Source organism: Danio rerio, chromosome 16 (assembly GCF_049306965.1).
Source record: "Danio rerio strain Tuebingen ecotype United States chromosome 16, GRCz12tu, whole genome shotgun sequence".
NCBI lineage: Eukaryota > Metazoa > Chordata > Actinopteri > Cypriniformes > Danionidae > Danio > Danio rerio.
In genome coordinates, this window is record NC_133191.1 from 24,049,959 (window position 1) to 24,069,962 (window position 20,004).

The following is a 20,004-nucleotide window of genomic DNA, read 5'->3' on the forward strand; positions in this document are numbered from 1 at the left end:
CAAATGAAAATTGTGTTGACATCAGAATCCAACGACCAACCTAAAATCACATCAGAAACCCAATGTCCAACATCAGACCAAATATCAATGTCTAATAATGTTACAGCTTGACGTTGTGTGGACGTTACCACTATGATGTCTATTAGATGTTGGATTTTGGTTGCCATACCTGACGAATAAATGTCAGTATTTGATGTCAATATGATGTTGGTTTAAGGATGTTGGTTCAACGTTGGATTTGGTCACTTTCTAACACAACCTAAATCCTTAGACATTGGCTAAACATTGAATTTTGTTCACCTGACATTACAACCTAAATCTAACCTTATATTAATGTCTTATACTGCTTTCACACCAGACGCGGAACGTTCGTGAAGCGCAAGTGATTTACATGTTAAGTCAATGCAAACACGCGAATAGACATCCTGCGGCACGATACGCGTGAATGGCGCGGCGCGAATGACGCGAATTGCCCGAATTGAGCATTTTGTGCGTTTGATGCCTAACGCTCGTTTCGCACAAATCGCTCGAGAACGAAAATCTGAACTTTAGCGGACATTTGCGCCGCGTTAACCAATCAGGAGCTTGCTCTTGTGGGGGCTGATTGTGACGTAGAACCTGTTGATGGTGTCCCGGGGGAAATCCTACAGCCGACACCAACAACAAGTCATCAAACTGGGCTAGGCTCAGTCAGAAGCACAGCTGAAAGCCTCCATCATCCAGGTTAAGTTTCTGGAGGAGTTTATGAGCTCACAGAGCTGGATGCACCTCTTAAAGTATCTAGTAGGCGCAGACACGGCCCTAAACGTATCGACGTTGCTTTTCAGGCTTCATAAAGCACATAAACACTGTTATTTTCTTCATAAAATCCATGTTAGCCATTTTGCAATGAAGCTAGAGTCACAGGGCAGACAGAAGCCCTGCCCATCACGCGAATCTGATTCTGTTCTGAAGTAAATTTGACGCGCGAATAAAGCGGGTTTGACACGCGAATGAAGCGGGGTTTGACGCGCGAATGAAATGAATAAACTCAAATGTTCACGCAACTATTTATGCGCGAATAGCACGATTTATCCGCGCGTTCCGCGTCTGGTGTGAACGCAGTACTTTTGAAAGGTCTACTTTTTAATCATACTTTGAGTAATATTTACAACAGATTCTTTTAATCTACTTGCCCTATATTTTAAGACAAGTACTGGTACTTTAGTAGTATTTACACCACTGGCTGGTGCACAGAATGTATTTTTCCATCCTTAAAATAGCAAAAGTGGATTCAGACACATCCAATGCTTTTGAGCCATGCGCTTTAGACTATGCACCTAGATCGTTAAAAAAGGGCCCTGAAAGTGTAACTAGCAAATACTTTCTTTAAGCACCGAGTGGAAATAGCATCTGCCATACTTTTTGTTGCTATTTTGTGTAAATAGCAACTGATGCTATTTGAACTTTGTGTAAATAGCATATACCATATTAAAAACAGCTGCCGATGTTTCTTTTATCACATCTGGTTTTATGAATCTCATATCAAGACTTATGATATTATTTTACCCATGTAAACATGCTGGTTTAATGTAGCCTACATCATCAATCTAGTTTATGTATGTTAACTATACTGTAGAGCAGGGGTGTCAAACATACGGCCCGTGGGCCGGATCAGGCCCACAAACGAGTTTAATCCGCCCTGCGAGATGATTCTGTAAAGTATGAAAATTATATGACTTTTTTTTTTTATGAAAAAACTGCTGTTCCAAGTGTCCACTGAATTGCAAACTTAATTTCATCCGATCAAGATGCCTGAATCAGCGTAAGTGTGACAGCCTTCTAAGAGAAAAAGACTACATCTATACCCTGCTATAGCACACTAAGGTGTTCTCACAAGAAAACGTAACTATTTCTGATTGGTCAGTTTAGTGGCTAATTCATACGAGTTTAATCTGACAAAAATGTACAACATAAAAAATGGATGCGTGGCACGCAACCACATCCCCTAAACCCAACCGTCATTATAAGCAAATCGTGCTAAATTGTAAAAATTCATACGAATTAGACACTAAATCAAAAAGTTACCAAATTAACAAATTACCGTGAGACTGTGTTGTCCTCAGGCTCCTGTTTTATGTTTATCGTATTAAAGCAAAAAAAAAAAAAAACAATCTGAAGTTGTTTTTAAGTTATATATACCATGGTTTTACCAGTCTGGCCCACTTTGGAATTGATTTTTCTCCATGTGGCCCCTGAGCCCAAATGTGTTTGTCACCCCTGCTGTAGAGTACTGTATATGAGAAAAAAAGAAAACTATTATTTTGGCGAAACTGCGCCCTCTTGTGTTAAAGGTAGCCACTGCTAAATTTACACCTAAACGGAGAAGCGAGACACTTGAAAAATGAAAACATTTTATCAAGACATTAGTACGTTTCATGTTTTTAATCACGCTTTGACCGTAGTGTATAAAGAAACATTCATAACGGGAACTGAAAGCAGGTTTTCTATTCTTAAAGTATTTTAAGCACCAGCGGTTTTACACTTGAGTGTTTAAGAATGTTTATCGCACCTTTCTCAGTCTTTCCTGAGATATGTTTAACAGCAAGATGTCATGGGACTAGGGGTGGTTTAAAAAGGACCAAAAAATTTAGATGATATACCTATAGATGCTCAGAATGTTACTACTATACACTTATATACATCAACAAAAAAATTAACTTTAACTTAAACCTATTAGTAAAGTAAAAGTAGTAAAATTCACCTTTAACTTCATCATTTACACCCTCATTAAATCATACATAAATGCAAAAAATATTTTTAGAGAAACAAGCAAAGATAATGCAACAATAATCCATACAGCATGTGGATAACTCATTGATTACTTTTCAAAAGTTTGCATTGTGTTTGATTTTTTTTTTATTTTATTTATTTAATTTTTTTTTTGCATCCGTCCTACAGTAGCCTACTTGCATTACATAACCTAATTTTATTTGCTTTTACCTCAAGGTCATACACATCTGCAAAAATGACTACACTTAATAGGGTTGAATTCCTCAAACTAATACTTAAGTACAGCATAAAATTAGGCCACACCAGTATATTACACCACTGCATATCAGGAAAACAACTTTAAACTTTTAGTAAATTTATGTGCAGAAAAGAATAAAAAAAGATTACAAGAGAAGTTTAATTATAGTTTCAGTTTAATATTGGTTAGGATGAAAATCATAGAGACATTTTCAATGCATGAATATAAGGTGTTAACACTGATAGATATTACAGTATACGTGACAAACATTTAAAAAAAAGATTACACAATTTAAATAAAATAAAAATAACTTTTCTTTTTGAAAAAAGTTTATACAGTAAAGTTCCTTGTGTTCATTCATTAAGCAGAAACACGCCAGTAGTTTAAGAAGCTTCCTGTAAAACAAGTGAGAGTTTATTTCAATAAACACGACTCTTTCTTGAAGCTTCAGTTCAGATGTTTTTGTACTTACAGAATCTTCTGCAATGTTCCTCCTTAGTCGATCCCAGAAGTGCTCTCGGTCTCCTTCATCCTCTGGCCAGTCCAGATATGTACGGGATCTCACCAGTTTTGCCAAACTATAGAAAACATAAATGTACTGTATTACGCTGTGTAAAATGAGAAAAGGAATGTCTTAAAGTGGTCCAAATAAAACTTGCATATACTGTAGCAACTCTCCTCCTAACAACAGATATAACTAAATCTCATCTCAAAACATGATCGAATTTCCATGTTCTCATGTTTTTTTTTTTACTCTTAAACGGTTAGTTCACCCCAAAATGTTCTCATTTACCCTCACTAAAGTGGTTCCAAACGTTTATGAGTTTCACTGTTGAACACAAAATAAGTTACTTTAAAGAAAGCTGAAAACTTGCAACCATTGACTTCCACAATATTGAGAGAGTCAATGGTTATCTTCAAAATATTTTCTTGTGTTCAACCGAAGAAAGAAACTCCAACAAGTTGAAATTTTGGTCACCTGACATTACAACCTAAATCTAACCTTATATTAATGTCTTATACTGCTTTCACACCAGACACGGAACGTTCGTGAAGCGCAAGTGATTTACATGTTAAGTCAATGCAAACACGCGAATAGACATCCTGCGGCACGATACGCGTGAATGGCGCGGCGCGAATGACGCGAATTGCACGAATTGAGCATTTTGTGCGTTTGATGCCTAACGCTCGTTTCGCACAAATCGCTCGAGAACGAAAATCTGAACTTTAGCGGACATTTGCGCCGCGTTAACCAATCAGGAGCTTGCTCTTGTGGGGGCTGATTGTGACGTAGAACCTGTTGATGGTGTCCCGGGGGAAATCCTACAGCCGACACCAACAACAAGTCATCAAACTGGGCTAGGCTCAGTCAGAAGCACAGCTGAAAGCCTCCATCATCCAGGTTAAGTTTCTGGAGGAGTTTATGAGCTCACAGAGCTGGATGCACCTCTTAAAGTATCTAGTGGGCGCAGACACGGCCCTAAACGTATCGACAATGGTTATCTTCAAAATATTTTCTTGTGTTCAACCGAAGAAAGAAACTCCAACAAGTTGAAACAATTGAAGGATGAGTAAATGACTACAGAATTTTTCATTTTGGGTGAACTATACCTTTAACATCACCAGTGTTAATCATAACAATTACTCCACACTCTCAGAAAATAAAATGTACAAAATCTGTCACAATTTTCTGTCACAAAATCTGTCTCAAATTTTTTCTGTCACAAAAAAGTTTGTTTGTTTGTTTGTTTATTTATTTATTTTTAATTCCCAGGTTCTGCAAGTTGCAATGTCCAGAATTTTCATTGCCAATCTTAAAGGGTCACGAAACACCAAAACACATTTTTTAAACTGTTGACAGTCGTATATGTGTCCCACACTGCTAAAAACACTATTAGGACACATATATTTCACTAAAAAGTGTAAATTGGTTGTTTTTGCGCTATTTCAAGCTAATTCGTACTTCCTGTTTGAAACGAATTTTTGAAGCTGCGTCACAGTCATGACATAATAGCGTGTGTTCCAGAGTGCAGACTGGGCATCTGTGCCAGAGTGAGTCTTATTACATCTTACAGTGTGTTGCATTAATGCATGAGTAAGGCTTGGTTCAAACCAATCAGCGTGCTCTATTGTGCAACTTCATTAATATTCATTAGTTTCACCGTGTTTACGCCACAGAGACGCCACGTTGTGTTGGCAAAACAAGCGTGAAGTGTTGCTTTTATAGTTTGCTGCCATTAAGTTTCGTTTTCATTTTCTCTCTGTGAGAGCTCAGCTGGATCACGTGTGGATTAACAGTGTACGCGACGCTCGACAACAATAACTTACGTGTCTAAGGAGGAACATTGTTTACCTGAGAGCTGTTCTCATCTGCAAACGCTGAAATCCGGATTCGCTTGTAACGTTAGTCTCCTTTTCATAAAGACGCGGCTCTTGTTGCTGGTGATTGTCTTGTCTCTACAGATTTGGTAAGTGAGGGACCAGCGCTCTTTGTTTATTCAGTTTGTTCGTGTCGAATTAAGTTAACTATTGCACTGAGTGCAAACATAGCACCGCATTTTGTGACCGGAATAACACTGACGCTACCTGCCGTGTGCATCTAAGTTTCCAGGAAATGCAGAGTTTTTTTTTCTCTCATTCGCCGTGCGGTATCAAACATTGCATGAAAAATACACGCTTAGAGCAGCTCCTCGAATCAAATATCGCGTTTGTCGCGAGGGGCATGAATGAATTCCCTGAATGAAAGAGCCAAACTGCAGTTAAAGTCCAACATTTAATAATTTGGCAAATAATTCGACTACAGATGTCCATGTATAGGTTAAACACCATCACTTTCTCAAGTGTGTGTATTTTGACTGAAACTCGCGCGTGCCCAAATAGACACTCCCACACCATCCCACTTTAGTTTCTCCGACACTACCCCCTAAACAGAGCTGGACACGCCCACTTTTCTGACTTTTTCCAAAGTAGAGGTGTGAAAACACCCTGCTGAAACGAGGGGGTTTCATGGCCCTTTAAGCCAATTGTAATTGTTTGTTTTTGGTTAAATTTTTTTTTAATTTCCCCAAGGGGATCAGAGTGAGTGGCCCCACCATGATCCTTAAGGTACAAAAGCCTAAAGGTACTAATGTCCACCTGTACTGAACAAAACTGTACATATTGAAAAAGTACTATCTCAGTGACAGATTTTGCACCTTTATTTCAGAGAATGCATCTGTACATTTCTGAGAATAAGTGAAGATTTAAATTCAAACTAATTTCAAGAGGAGCACATGATATGATTGACGATGGCTGGCCTCTCATCCACAATCAGTAAAAACCCAATCAGATTGATCTAAATCTACAGTAAACAGGACGACTTCACCCCACTGCCTTATCTTTGTTTTGTAAGAATCTCTCCTTCCACCCAATCTCTTTCTTTTCCTCTTTTACAAGGGGAAGCTCTCGGGACCTACCTGATCTCGGACACTCTTACATACTAATTGACCTGGTGGGAGCCCTGGGCTCAATTATCTTTGAGCTCAGGGTTCTCTTCCGGGACAGCATGCCAAACCTGCTAATACCATCAAGCAATATCTGTGTGAACTCTTGAAATGAGCCCCGAAAATGTCATTGGATAATGATAATTTGATCAAGTGTAAATTTTAAATTTATTGCTCATGTATTAATATGAGAATAAATGGATAGCAGAGATGAGACAGTTAGCCAGGATTTGAACTCAGGATGCTTTAAGAACAGTTGTGCTAGGTCAGCTAAGGCTTAGTGTCCAATAGGCTATCAGCACTGACCCCTTTTGGTGACCATTGTTACACTAAATGTTGCCGTTTTATGTAAATGCACAAAGAAGTACCAGTCACTACTCAAATACGAGCGGCTGATAAGACAAACAGTGCACTGACTGTTATGGATGCTGTCCATGATATTGTCCATATCTTTAACCACCTGTTGTTAACAATAAACTGTGAGTGAGGTTGTTGATTAATAACTGAATCTTCCAAAGCCTGAAGCCTGTCTGGGAGACTATCAGCACTGACCCCTGGTGACCCTTGTTACACTACATGTTGATGTTATTATTTAAATGCCCACTGGAAGTAGGAAGCGAGCTTCTTCCATCTTCGCCACTTACCGATGAAAAGCAGAGAGCTCAAAGGGAGAGATGTGTTGGAGGAAGATGAGGATGAGACGGTGTTTCTGCTCTTCCAGCTGCCGGTGTGTGGCCACTCGCATCTCCAGACCACACCAGTCACTGCGCAGATACCGCCGGCTGATCAGACAAACAGTGCACTGACTGTTGTGGATGCTGTCTGTGATGTTGTCCATGATATCTTTACCCACCTGTTGTTAACATTAATGGGTGAGTGAGGTTGCAGCTCAATTACCAAACTTCAAGTAGTCCCGTTTAAATACAATGTAGATCAAAATGATAGAATAAACAACAATTTAATGAGATACAAACTCTATATTCTGAAGAACACTTTCAGATTCCTTCAAAACTAGACACTTTTAGTTATTAGTCTAAATCCGGAACTGGCTAACTTCTCAAACAGGATAAGAATCTGTATCTCAGCATAGAGTGTCTAAACATTTAAAAGAGTTTGTACTGAAAGCCATTCAGTGACAAAACCTCTCATTAGCAAAAAGAATCAAGAGATTAACTTTTAATCAGGAACATGTTGAGAAAGAACTGACCCAAATATCACTTTAGTAAGGAAAGCAAAAATGATTTTTTAGTGTATATTCATTGTCAAACCCAGGAAACACTGAACACAAAATGTAAAGAAATCGGAGAAATGTCAAGGAGGAAGTGTCATGTCTTGAGGCTGTTTTCTGCAGTAAGAGTTTAATCTCTTATACATGACAGAGTGATGCAAATGTTTATAAAAATCTCCTTCATGTTGGACAATATACCCTGCAACACAGCAAGACAAGTAAAGCAAATACTTGAAATAGCCAGAACAAACTCCCATTTAACCCACATGAAAGAATACTATAGTAATTTATAGTAAATAGCATAGTGTTTCGAATAATACTATATTAACTAAATTGTGGAATTTCTAGTTGATGTGGTAACACAACAAATATACAGTAGTATCATAAACCTAGTAAAGCTGTACACATATTTCTACAACTACAATAATAAACCACAATTCACAGCCAAAGTATTTCTTAGTTCACCATATGCTGGAGCATTCATTAACAAAGTGCTGTAAATACTATAACATATATATATATATATATATATATATATATATATATATATATATATATATATATATATATATATATGTGTGTGTGTGTGTGTGTGTGTGTGTGTGTGTGTGATACACTTTCAAAAGCCCTAAATAGTATGTTTACATCTGTGAAACCTAATTGAAAATCTCTGGAAAAGCCTTGGCAACAGTTATGGCTAGTCAGTGAAGTTATTAACATCACTGCAGAGAAGTGGGAAAACATGTTTATGTCCTGTGGTCATCAATTAACTTTATACTCATTTCTGTTTAGGAAAGAAACTGAAGAAATATTTATTTGTGCTACAATCCTTGCTGTTCTCTAAGAATGATCTTCCACTTAACATATTTTGATGTTGTTGTTGTTGTGTTTCTTTTGCAGAAGAATGGTTCAGTCACAACTAAAATTCCTTCAAATTGTGAACAATGAAGATTATATTATTTCTGAAATCAAGTCTGATTCTCTAAATTTGATCTCCACTCTATTTAAAAAGAACATCATCATTATTATTAATTAGGAAAACTCACCTCAAAGTCTCTGTTGTGCAGACACAGTCTCAGTCTTGGGTTACCTTGATCCTCCAGCCGAGGAGCCATTTCCCCCAAAACCCAAGCCTCATCCTGGCTGCAGAAAGACACAAAAGCATCATACTGCATCTCCTCGATCTCCCCATAGTCATCCTCCATTCTTCTTCTTCTCCTATTCCACCGTCGACCAAACCTTCTCTCCATCCAACCTTTCAGGCGGAAGAAGAGGACAAGTGAAGGCCAGCGAGCAAAGCGATATCCAACAGCTGCCGACAACAGAAGACTAATGCTGCTGGCTGTGGCTACATAGCAGATGTACTGCGCATCAGTCTGGCAGAGCTTCTCCATTGTGGCCAAGAAGTTGAGTTTCTGATAGTGCCAGACACACTGCTGCTTTTGCAAGTAGATAACCTGCACTTTTTCAGTGCTGTCTGCCCAATCAAGTAGCCAGCCATTCTCACAACTGCACTGGAAATCTACTCTGTCCAGAATGAACGCTTTTAGCACTGGTAAAACCCCAAACACACCATCAGTCAAGATCAGAGGACTGTCACTGTAGAGACGCAACAGCTGGAGAGAGGTCAGATCTCTGAACATGCTCTTGGTGAGGAAACTAAGATAACAGTTTACCATCACTAGGGTCTGGAGTTGAGTCAGGTTCCAAAAGGCACTCCTAGATTCTGTGTAATTGGGGAAGTTCAACCCAGCGAGTTTGAGATGCTTGAGATGGTGAAGATTATTGATTGTAGCGTAATTGAGAGGTGCCCTTTCAGCTCCGCCTGAGATCTCAAAAGATTCCAGGTTTAGGAAATATGGAGCCATGAAGAGGTTCTCACAAAGGAAGAAGGTGCAATTGACTTTCAACTCACGGACTGCCATTAAAACATCACTTTTACAGTCTGCAAAACTTAGTTTCTCTCCATTTAGTTCCAGAGCAAACGTTCCATTGGGTGGTGATGCATTTCCAATGTAAATATGAGTTCCATAATGTGCATCGATGCTGAGTCGCTGTAACTTTGGTGGAAATTCAAAAAAAATGTTCTCTAGATGCAACTCATAAACATATTCCAGTCTACCAAATGACAGTTCACGAAGCTCCCGCTGGTCCCAAAATGTTCCTGTCTCTATAGTCTCAATGATGTTATCGTTAATCAGCAGAACCTCTAAAGCATGAAGGTTTTTGAAATCATTGGCAGAAAGCTGTGAGATCTTGTTTGAGTCAAGTTGTAGGATTTTGAGTCGAAGCAAACCTCGAAATGCATGCAGCTGTAGGGTTTTAATGGCATTCTGGCTCAGATAGAGCTGCTCAAGAAAAGGCATACATGCAAACTGATCTCCATCAATATTGGTGATAGAGTTTCCAGTGAGGTCCAGTGAGGTTAAAGACCACATTGTGCTGTTCGCAACAAAACAAAAGGGAGCATCTGTCAACTTCATGTAGGCCATTTGAAGGGCCTGCATTTCCAGTTTACTGGTCCAAAACCTAAAGTCTAGGTTGTCTATTTTGGAATTCTGGATTAATAACTTTGTCAACTTAGTCCCACAGTCCTTCAAGTCCTCAGCAGTTAGTCTGTCTATTGATGTATAAACAAGGCTGAGTGATTGCGAATAAAGACTCGATACAAGATGACACAAATCTTTGAAGTTTGTTGAGTATTTTTTTAATACTTTCCCTTTCAAAGTCAAATCATTGACTTTTCCAACTCCAGACTCCCAAATACTGCCCAGGGACTTGCCCTCGAACTCCAGAAAAAGGCTTGAGAGGTTCTGGAAAATATTTAAGGAGTTTGCTTGAATAGATTTAATATTGTTCCCAATTAGATACAGATTTTGAACCCCAGAAAGGGCAGTAAGCGGCCAGGTCATTGAGCCCCCTGCACATCCTTTGTTCTCAATTGTTGAAATCTCACTGTCTTCTACATTTAGGTGTCTTAGCCGGGTCATTCCATTCGAAATACAACAGAAAATTTCACCAAGGTCTTGTGCGCAAGTTCTGACAATGTCTAATCTGATTAAACTAACCAATGGGTCAAATATACCACTGGATCCATTGAGCAGCATCAGACCTGTCAGTGACAACTCCTCCAAATTATTCAGACCAGCAAATGACCGATTATCCATTTTGACCAATCTGTAGAGATCATCACTGAAAAGCATTGACAGATACTTAAGATTGGGGAGTCCTTCAAAGGCACCAGCCTGAACTCTCTCCAGACGTATTCCATCTATGTGAAGTACCTCCAGAGAAGGTAAGTGTGAAAAGGCTTTAGCAGGAATGCTCGTAATATCTCCAAAGACACAAAGGGTTCTAACCTCAAAGCCTACCTGTGACAGATCAGTGCTCAGGTCTGTGATATTGCAGTTTGCGTATGGACCCTTTCCTGGATAATGGAGGCAGTGTGGAGTCCACGGCATTTGTTTGAGAAGATGCTCCTCTATAGTAATGCAGCGCTTTGTTATTCGAGTTAAAACCACATTGCAGATACTTAAACCTAATGCAATTCTCCAAAAGAAGCGCAGGAAATTGGAGTTTGTTGCAAACGCAAACATTTTAAAGGAAGTCTAGATGAGTCTACTTCTTTGCCTTCGCTCTGCAAATGTTAACCATTTGCCTTAAACTTCACACTGGACTTGTTTAGACTATGCATGAACTATTCTTTCCCTCACTTCCTCTTTCTGTGAAGAAGAAAATGTTTTTTTTTTTTAGTAAAGCATCTTAAGCCCTGCCTCTTTTATATGATTATTATTTCTCATTGAATGACCAGCTCATCTTAAACATTTATTTAAAGTTATATTTGTGGCTTTTTAATGCCTTGTGTCACCATGTGCAGTCACATTACTGTACATGCCAATGTCTCCCCATTCCCATTATGTTAAAGTTTAGGAGTTTAGATGTAATGCAACATCCATCAAACTGACTTAAAGAAAGTAGGTAAAACACAAATCATAAATCTTAATTTAGGTTGCGTATTGAATAAAGACACAGGGTCGTCAACTTCAGAGATGACTCCCTTCTTTCCTGGACAGCCAGATTCACCCTAAGCAAAACTCTGCATTACAGAGGAAGGACCAGCGTTGGCCACCCCAATGATATTCTTTAGAATCACAGTTAATACATAATATTTTTAATAGATTTTTTGATAGCACCAAAAGTCACAAATTAGTTACTTTAGTCCATTAAATAGCAGTTTAATCATGTTTAAATGAGTCTCTTACATAAAGGCTCTGCAATATGACAAACCATATTGGAAAAAAATAAAAATATTTTAACATTATGGTGTTACAAATTACATTGTTTACATTAATACTTTTTGATCAGTTGGATGACCGCAATCTTACACTCCACCACATGGTGTCAAGCAGAAACACAATAAAAGAATGTTGAAAGTTTTTAATTCATTCATTTATTTTTTTCAGCTTAGTCCCTTTATTAATCTGGGGTCACCACAGTGGAATAAATCGCCAATTTATCCAGCATATGTATTACACAGCAGATGCCTTTCCAGCTGCAACCCAGTACTGGGAAACATGCATGCACACTCATTCACAAAAATACACTACGGCCAATTTAGCTTATTCAATTCACTTATACCGCATGCCTTTGGACTGTGGCAGAAACTGGAGCACTCAATGGAAACCCACGCCAACACGGGGATGAAAGTTTTTCCATTTTTTGTAATATGTTAGGCCTGTAGTCATTAGTATTTGAAAAGTGTTTTAACAATAATACTTCATATTTAATCAAATTTAAGCTGAAGTTCTAAATAAAGTGAAAAAATAATCACATATGATTAAGCACATTGAAGGACATACTTTAAAGGTGCAGTATGTAGGAATGTTGAACAAGGTATTGCAGTCAATTTAAAATATCGAAAAAAAAAATTTGTCACCCGGCCCTTCCTCCTCTGACATGACACACGCACAGGATGCCAGATTGATGACACCAACAGCTCAACACTTACTGTAAGTTGTTTAGAAAATATTACATACAGTTGTAATATCTGTTAATTCAAAACCACCTTCTGTTGATTTTTATAACTCTGAATCTGCATCTCATTTAAAAAAAAAATGAGGAAGCCTTCAAAACTGAAATGAAATATGCTGTTTTCCACCATGGTAACCAGGCCCAGATTGGCTAATCGGGAGGACCGGAAGAATTCCCGGTGGGCCGGTCTGTTTTTTGACCCCGAGGGCTGGTGTCCCTAGCTGCTTGCACTCTCAGCAGTCACACTTTATTTATTTATTTATTTGACCATAGCTTCACTCTTTTTACTCATTATTTTGCCGCAGCGCCGCTCTTTTTATTTATTTTCTCACAGCCCCGTGAGCAAAATGCAGCCCGCCGGTTACCTAACGTTAATGATAATGATGTAACTATCGACCCCAAACAGCGGCACCTTAGTAAATATAAGAATTCGAATAATTAATATTAATGAATAATACACCTGCTCAATGAAAATCAGATGGTTCACTACATTAATAAATCTGACATAACTTGATCAGAAATCTAAAAGGGGAGAAAAAGATTAAGCCATCAAAAGAAAGTATTACTGTGTCTTAAGGGTCACAAGTCATTACTTATTTTTTATTCACACTGTAATAGCGCCACTGTGGACCAGTGGTAAGCACGTTACGTAACAACGCTGTGGACCCGTAGTCGAATCTCACTTGAAAAACTATATATTTTTTCATTTTTATTGTTAAGACATATAATACTGTTAGGGCTGTTGAACATTTGAATTTCTAAAGCAGCTGTTTTCTTGAAAAAGACGTGATAATGCCATTAGAAACTGAATTCGAATCAGTCATGAACTGAGGTGGGCCGATCTGTCTTGAAACTCCAGGGCTACAATTGAGTCCCACTCCGGCCCTGATGGTAACCTGCTGTGCCAAAATATAATTGGATAATCTGAAAGTGGATAGTTACACAGACCAAAACATACACACTGTAAAACCCAACAGTTAACTTTATCAAATGAAATGAGCGTAGTTAGCTCAAAATTTACTGAAGGTTAATTCTACTCATTTGAATTGAGTTTTAAACACAGTGTTGAAGGTAATGAGTTAAATAAATACCAAATTACTTCAACTTAAATGGAGTAAGTTCACAGAACTCATATAGATTCTTTTTTTTTACTCGAATGGTTTGCAGCAATTGGTTTCCTCAAATGGTTTGAGTTATCTTAACTTTTTAGGTTTTACAGTGCAGACATTCTGACACAGAACCCACATTGTTTAGCATTTCCTAAAGCATGCTTAGCTTGTTTCTTAAAAATATCTGCAAATGTATTATAGTATTTTTATGCTTTAGAAGCATCAAAAACTTGGAAAAGTGGACAACATTTATATAAAGTATTATATAAACAATTATATAAAGTAAGCACACAATCAGGCTCTCTATGTTCAAATATACAGTAGTTTATGACAGTAGGAACCCTTTTTTAAATTTTATTTTTGATGTTTCTCTTTGGATCAGCACCAGCTGTGAAGTGTTTCAGTCACTGATTTAGGCCCTTTTAGATGTTTTTCCAAAAAATGTGCAAATTCTACAGTGAGTAACTATAACAGTAAAAACAAACACATGTGCATTATGCATAATTGTGTGCATCTGTTTATTTTGTGATGTTTCAAAGCAAAATCATTTCCCACTACAATAACCACCATATCAACTTTAGCCACTTTAACAAATACTAAGCATATTACTGTAGTGTTACATTTTTCATTCTTGTACATTTTGTTTCAATTTAGTGGTCTTTCAAATTTCTACCCACTGCCGTTAAGCAGCGAAGTGTAGCTACAATGCAATTGTTTCACTTGACAGTTCAATACAGCACATGCTGCAAAAGCTAAACTTAAAGATCTTGTCTGACAGCCTTTAGTTTGATGCGCGCAATAGAGACCAGAATGTAAAAACACTAATTATAAATGACATAAAACTAAGGTGACCTGCACTTCACTTAACAGACTTGCTAATATTTCAGCTGGCTAGAGTAACTTTTTCGAACAAGCAGCCTACAAAAGTGCCAGACAATACACACGTCATTTACTAAAAGAGACCATTTGTTAAACTGTATAAATAACAGTGAAGCTGCCAAACACATCTGAAGCAGTAGCTCAGGAGGCTAACACTGAAAACAAAAAAATATTTAAGAAAAAAAAAGAGAATTACAAACATGATGAACATTAATAAAACTCTATTGTTATCAGTCAACTGTTTTTCACTCAACAGCTGTACACCCAATATAAGCAAAGTATTATCTTCAAAATGCAAATCAACAATCATGTGATGACTTTCAACAGCTGCAAAATATGAGTAGCATTAAAAACGTCCCTCACACTCAACACTGAACTACATTCTTCTGATGAATAGTCCCAGAAAATATTATATTTGTGCGAGACGTGGCAGGTTTTAAATATAAACCTGATGTCCCATGACAGCAGATAAAGAAAACACAGGCCGTTCCTGACATTGTTCCCTCTGTCATCATTTATGCAGGAAGCCGGATTCATGAGTGTCCTATTAATCCCCCAACCCCTTCCCTCATCCTTTCTTTAAAAAAAAAAGTCAAATATTCTTTCAGGAACATTTTTTGGAATAAAATGATCATTTTTAACAAATAAGGTTATTCTGTTATTAAAAAAAATGATAACAATACCTGGACTTGACTTTGCCTGCATGACTCTTTTAATTGGAATTAAAATTTTGTTTTTAAATTATAATTATAAATTATTATATACTTTTATTAAAGTTTAATTTTACAGTGTTTGAGAAATATAAATGTAACAATTGATAAGCACAAAACAAATTTTAACTTCTTTTTTTACAATCTTGTCTTGCCTCATTGGCGGTTACGTTTACAGGCAGTAAACGTTTGAAGTCATTGTCAGAATTCTAAGAATTTCTTTAACGGGAAGATTCCTATCATTCCTTAAGACCAAAAATAAATAAAACGCATTTTATTTACTTACGCATTTCAAAGGGATGGCTCACCCAAAAATGTAAATAAATACATCATGTATTTTAAAACCTTTATTTTTCTTCTGTTGAATGCAAAAGAAGATATTTTGAAGAATGCTGGTTGCTAGGACCATTTGACTTCCATTGTGGCTCCATCCATCAATGGCTGTTTCTTAATTCCAAGAATGCAAAATGCAGTCTCTGGTTCTCTTGTAGACCAGTCTTGCCAAATAACCTGAATAAATAAACATGGAAAAAGGCCAGAACACAGAACACATCCTGTGAGAAATGAGATCTGCAATCTTTCTGACGGTCACATGAGTTTCAAGCAATTTAACCTTGTGACATTTGTACAGCAAGGCAACATGGTGGCTCAGTTGATAGCACTGTCCCCTCACAGCAAGGTCACTGGTTCGAGCCTCGGCTGGGTCAGTTTGCATTTCTGTGTAGAGCTTGCATGTTCTCCCCGTGTTCGTGTGGGTTTCCTCTGGGTGCTCCGGTTTCTCCCACAGTCCAAAGACATGCGGTACAGGTGAATTGAATAAACTAAATTGCTAGTAGTGTATATGTATGAATGAGTGTGTATGGGTGTTTCCCAGTGCTGGAAGGGCATCCGCTGCGTAAAATACATGCTGGATAAGTTGGCGGGTCATTCTGCTGTGGCAATCCCTGATATATAAAGCAAATAAGTTGAAGGAATATGAAAAGAAAATCTGTACATTGATTTATTGCTTTTTTTCGTTTTTAATAAACATATGATGTTCAAAAAACCCTGCAAATATAATTCTGATAATGAAAATAAAAATGATTTCATGATGAACTTCAGGAAATAAATGCCTTTGTGCATGTTTATCCCTTCATTAATGTTTTCATGTTCACTTTAGGAAAACTGTAAATACTGTAACTAAAACTGTAAATAATAGTCAATATAAACTGTGTTCACCATGAGCACCATAGTGCTGTCAACTGCAACATTATCAGCATCAACTTCCCTCCTTCTTATCTACAATCATTCTAGGATGTGGAGCGAGTGCTACAATCAAGCAAGTTTGCATCGATTCATCCTCAATATCAAATCTGAGTTCTTTCACGTGTCAGGTGTTCTTGCGGGATGTTAGACAAGAGCACAAGGACAAAGGTTCCCTTAACAACACACATTAAGAAACAGCCAATGGGTCTCAGCAACCAGCATTTTTCAAAACACTTTCTTTTATGTTAGACAGAAGAAAAACTCAAATATGTTTGAACATTTTTAGATGGACCATCGCTTTAAGACTGTTTTATAAATGCAACACCAGACCTTTAGTTGACTGATCAGAAGCCTCTCAATGAACCTTTATTTAAGCTTGCGTATCGTTCCCAAATAAAATGTGAGAAAAGTGAGCAGAAACAGCTGTTATGAAGCAGGACACCATCATCATTAAGGATTTACAGCAGTACAGCTTTATCTATGAAAAAAAAAACAAAGCCAAAGCTTAATGATGAAAATGAATAAACTCTTCAGAAATGACACATTATATTAATATTATTAATCGGCAAATTAACTCAGACCCGACAGTTTCAACATGTACCTTTTTTTCCTCGAAGAATCTTCAACCTTCTTCACTTCTGCTGGAAGTGCAAATTTCTCCATCGCTTCTCTTTCGAAATCCTCCATCTCATCATCATCATCGTCGTCGTCGTCCTCTTCGCTGTCCTCCGCCTCAGTGTCGCTCTCTTCTCCTTCAGCCATGTCCTCCAAAATGTCCCCCACGTCTTCTACAAATTCACTGAAGGGCATCTGATCATGAGCGAACACTCCGTTATTGAAGAACTCCCTCACCAGCTTCCTGAGCTCCTCTTTACTTGAGCTCTGTTCCTCCTGGAGTTTGTTCATGTAGGACTGGAGCAGGTTCTCGAAGTCATGCAGGTGTACAGGGGAGAGACCTTCGACTCGAGCGCAGTCCTCCACGCCGGTGCAGTGGTCCCGCAGGTCATCATAGTGCTGGATCCGCTCTCTCTGTTTGGTCCAGTAGTTCTGCTGCTCGTGATGGTGATGGCCGGAGGTTTTGTCTGGAGGTGTGTTCCTGTGTTTCTCTTTCTGTCCTTTCTCCTTTTCATTGGGGCTGTTTTTCAACTCATTTTTGGGGTGGTGCGCTTTGTGTTTTTTCTCTTCCTTCACGTGATCTCTTGTCCACTCTTCCTTTTTGGACTCTCTTTCTTTGCCTCTCGGGTGCTTTTGCTCTTTTTCTTTTCCAGCATGCTCTTCTCTGTCTCCTTTCCATTTCTTCTCATTGTGTTTTCCCTCACCCTTTTCCTTTTTACCTTTCCATTCCTCTTTCTTATTCTCTTTCCCTTCTCTATGGTCATTCACGCCACTGTGTTTATCACTTTTCCAGTCTTTCTGTTTACGTTCTTTTTCTTCTTTCACTTTCTTGTTGGCAGTATCCTTCCAGTCCTGTTTGTTTCCCTTTTTGTCATCCTTTTCCGTATGTTTGTCTTTCTTCCCCTTTTTTTCATCATTCCATTCTCTCTTCTCCCCCCACTTCTCTCCTCTTTCCCTCCCTATTTTACCTTCATCTTGTTTTTTGTCCTTTTTCCACTCCCTTTTCTCTTCTCTTTGCTTGCCTGCTTTGCCTTCCTCTTTTTTCCGGTCCTTTTGTTCTTTAGTATGTTCTCCATCCGTCACTTTCTCTTTTCTGTCTTTGTCACCTTCCTTTTTTCCACTCTTCTTCTTTTTCCATTCTTTATCTGCTTTGCTTTGTTCCTTTTCCTCAGTCTTTTTGTCCCAGGTCTTCCTGTTCCTTATGTCTGGTCTTTCTATAGGTGGTACATCTCTTTTGTCTCCAGCAGGGGGGGTCCGAGAGGTGGCAATGGGATGCTGATGTTCTGCTTTTACTGAGGACAGAAAAGACCATTTTGATTACACAGAAATAAGATTTAAGTACAACCCTTTTTCTTTTCTGAATTAAATTAAAGTTTCATAAGTAAAATGTCTTCTTTAAGGCATTAAAAAACCTTAAAAAGTATGTTCCATCATCATTCAGCTTAAATATTTTTGTTAAGCTTATACACACCGGCCACTTTATTAAGTACACCTTACTAGTACCTGGTTGGACCCCCTTTTGCCTTCAGAACTGCCTTAATCCTTCATGGCATAGATTCAACAAGGTAGTGAAAATATTCCCTAGAGATTTTGGTCCATATTAACATGATAGCATCACACAGTAGCTGCACATCCATAATGCAAATCTCCCGTTCCAGCACATCCCAAAGGTGCTCTATTGGATTGACTACTGGACTGTGGAGGCCATTTGAGTATAATGATCTCATTGTCATGTTCAAGAAATCAGTTTGAGATGACATGCTTTTTGACATTGTGAGTGATCCTGCTGAAAGTAGCCATCAGAAGATTGGTACACTGTGGTCATAAAGGGATGGACATGGTCAGCAACAATACTCAGGTAGGTTGTGGCGTTGACACGATGCTCAATTGGTACTAAAGGGCCCAAAGTGTGCCAAGAAAATATCTCCCACATACTTACCCCACCACGATCAGCCTGAGCCATTGATACAAGGCAGAATGGACCCATGCTTTCATGTTGTTGATACCAAATTCTGACTACCATCTAAATGTTGCAGCAGAAATCAGAACTCATCAGAGCAGGCAACGTTTTTCCAATCTTCTATCTTCTACCTCAGTTTCCTGTTGTTAGCTGGCAGAAATGGCACCCGGTGTGGTCTTCTGCTGCTGTAGCCCATCGGACTCAAGCAGGTCCGTGCAGAGACTGTCCAAAGGCCATGTGCAGGATAAATTTTTTGAAGGGGGGGGGGGGGGGGGGGGGGGTGTTGTTGTCGTGCGCGTTATGAAGAGCGGTGTTGTCGCGCGCGTACTGTAAGGGGGAGGGGGGGATGGGCACGTACTCAAGAGCGGTGTTGTTGCGCGCCTACTGAAGGGCGGTAGGGGTAGGGGGGGATGGGGGGTTGCGGGGGCACTTTTGATCATTTTGGAAGGGCACTTTTTATCCAAGACTAATAAGGGCATGTGTACTGCACAGGATGAGCCTTATGTGTGCACGTGCCTGGCCTAAAGGTTGGACGTGTTGTGCGTTCAGAGATGCTCTTCTGCATACCTCAGTTGAAACGAGTGGTTATTTGAGCTACTGTTGCCTTTCTATTAGCTTGAATTAGTCTGGCCAATCTCCTCTGACATCAACAAGGTATTTGCGTCCACAGACCTGCTGCTCACTGGATATTGTCTGTTTTTCAGACCATTCTCTGTAAACCCTAGATATGGTTGT

General features: G+C 38.6%; 2 protein-coding genes across 9 annotated transcripts in view; both read right to left on the bottom strand.

Annotated features, from left to right (window-relative positions):
* Positions 1-14,364, bottom strand: LOC137487195 (toll-like receptor 12). Its single transcript, XM_002664846.8, has 4 exons — positions 8,767-14,364; positions 7,137-7,345; positions 3,483-3,588; positions 1-3,405 (listed from the first exon to the last, which is right to left on the bottom strand). The coding sequence occupies exons 1-4, from the start codon at positions 11,314-11,316 to the stop codon at positions 3,394-3,396; spliced, it is 2,877 nt and encodes a 958-aa protein (XP_002664892.4). The 5' UTR covers positions 11,317-14,364; the 3' UTR covers positions 1-3,393.
* Positions 14,353-20,004, bottom strand: part of pbxip1b (pre-B-cell leukemia homeobox interacting protein 1b) — a 25,338-nt gene continuing 19,686 nt past the window's right edge. For 4 of the 8 annotated variants that reach the window (XM_073924969.1, XM_017351348.4, XM_073924970.1 and 1 more), the window contains 2 exons: positions 17,296-18,601; positions 14,353-17,172 (listed from right to left, as the gene is read on the bottom strand). In XM_073924969.1, coding sequence (XP_073781070.1) covers positions 17,169-17,172; positions 17,296-18,601 — 1,310 coding nt within the window. In that variant the 3' untranslated portion in view covers positions 14,353-17,168. Of the gene's footprint in view, positions 18,602-20,004 lie in introns of all 8 variants that reach the window. The other 4 variants (XM_021466689.3, XM_073924967.1, XM_073924966.1 and 1 more) reach the window with 2 other exon arrangements.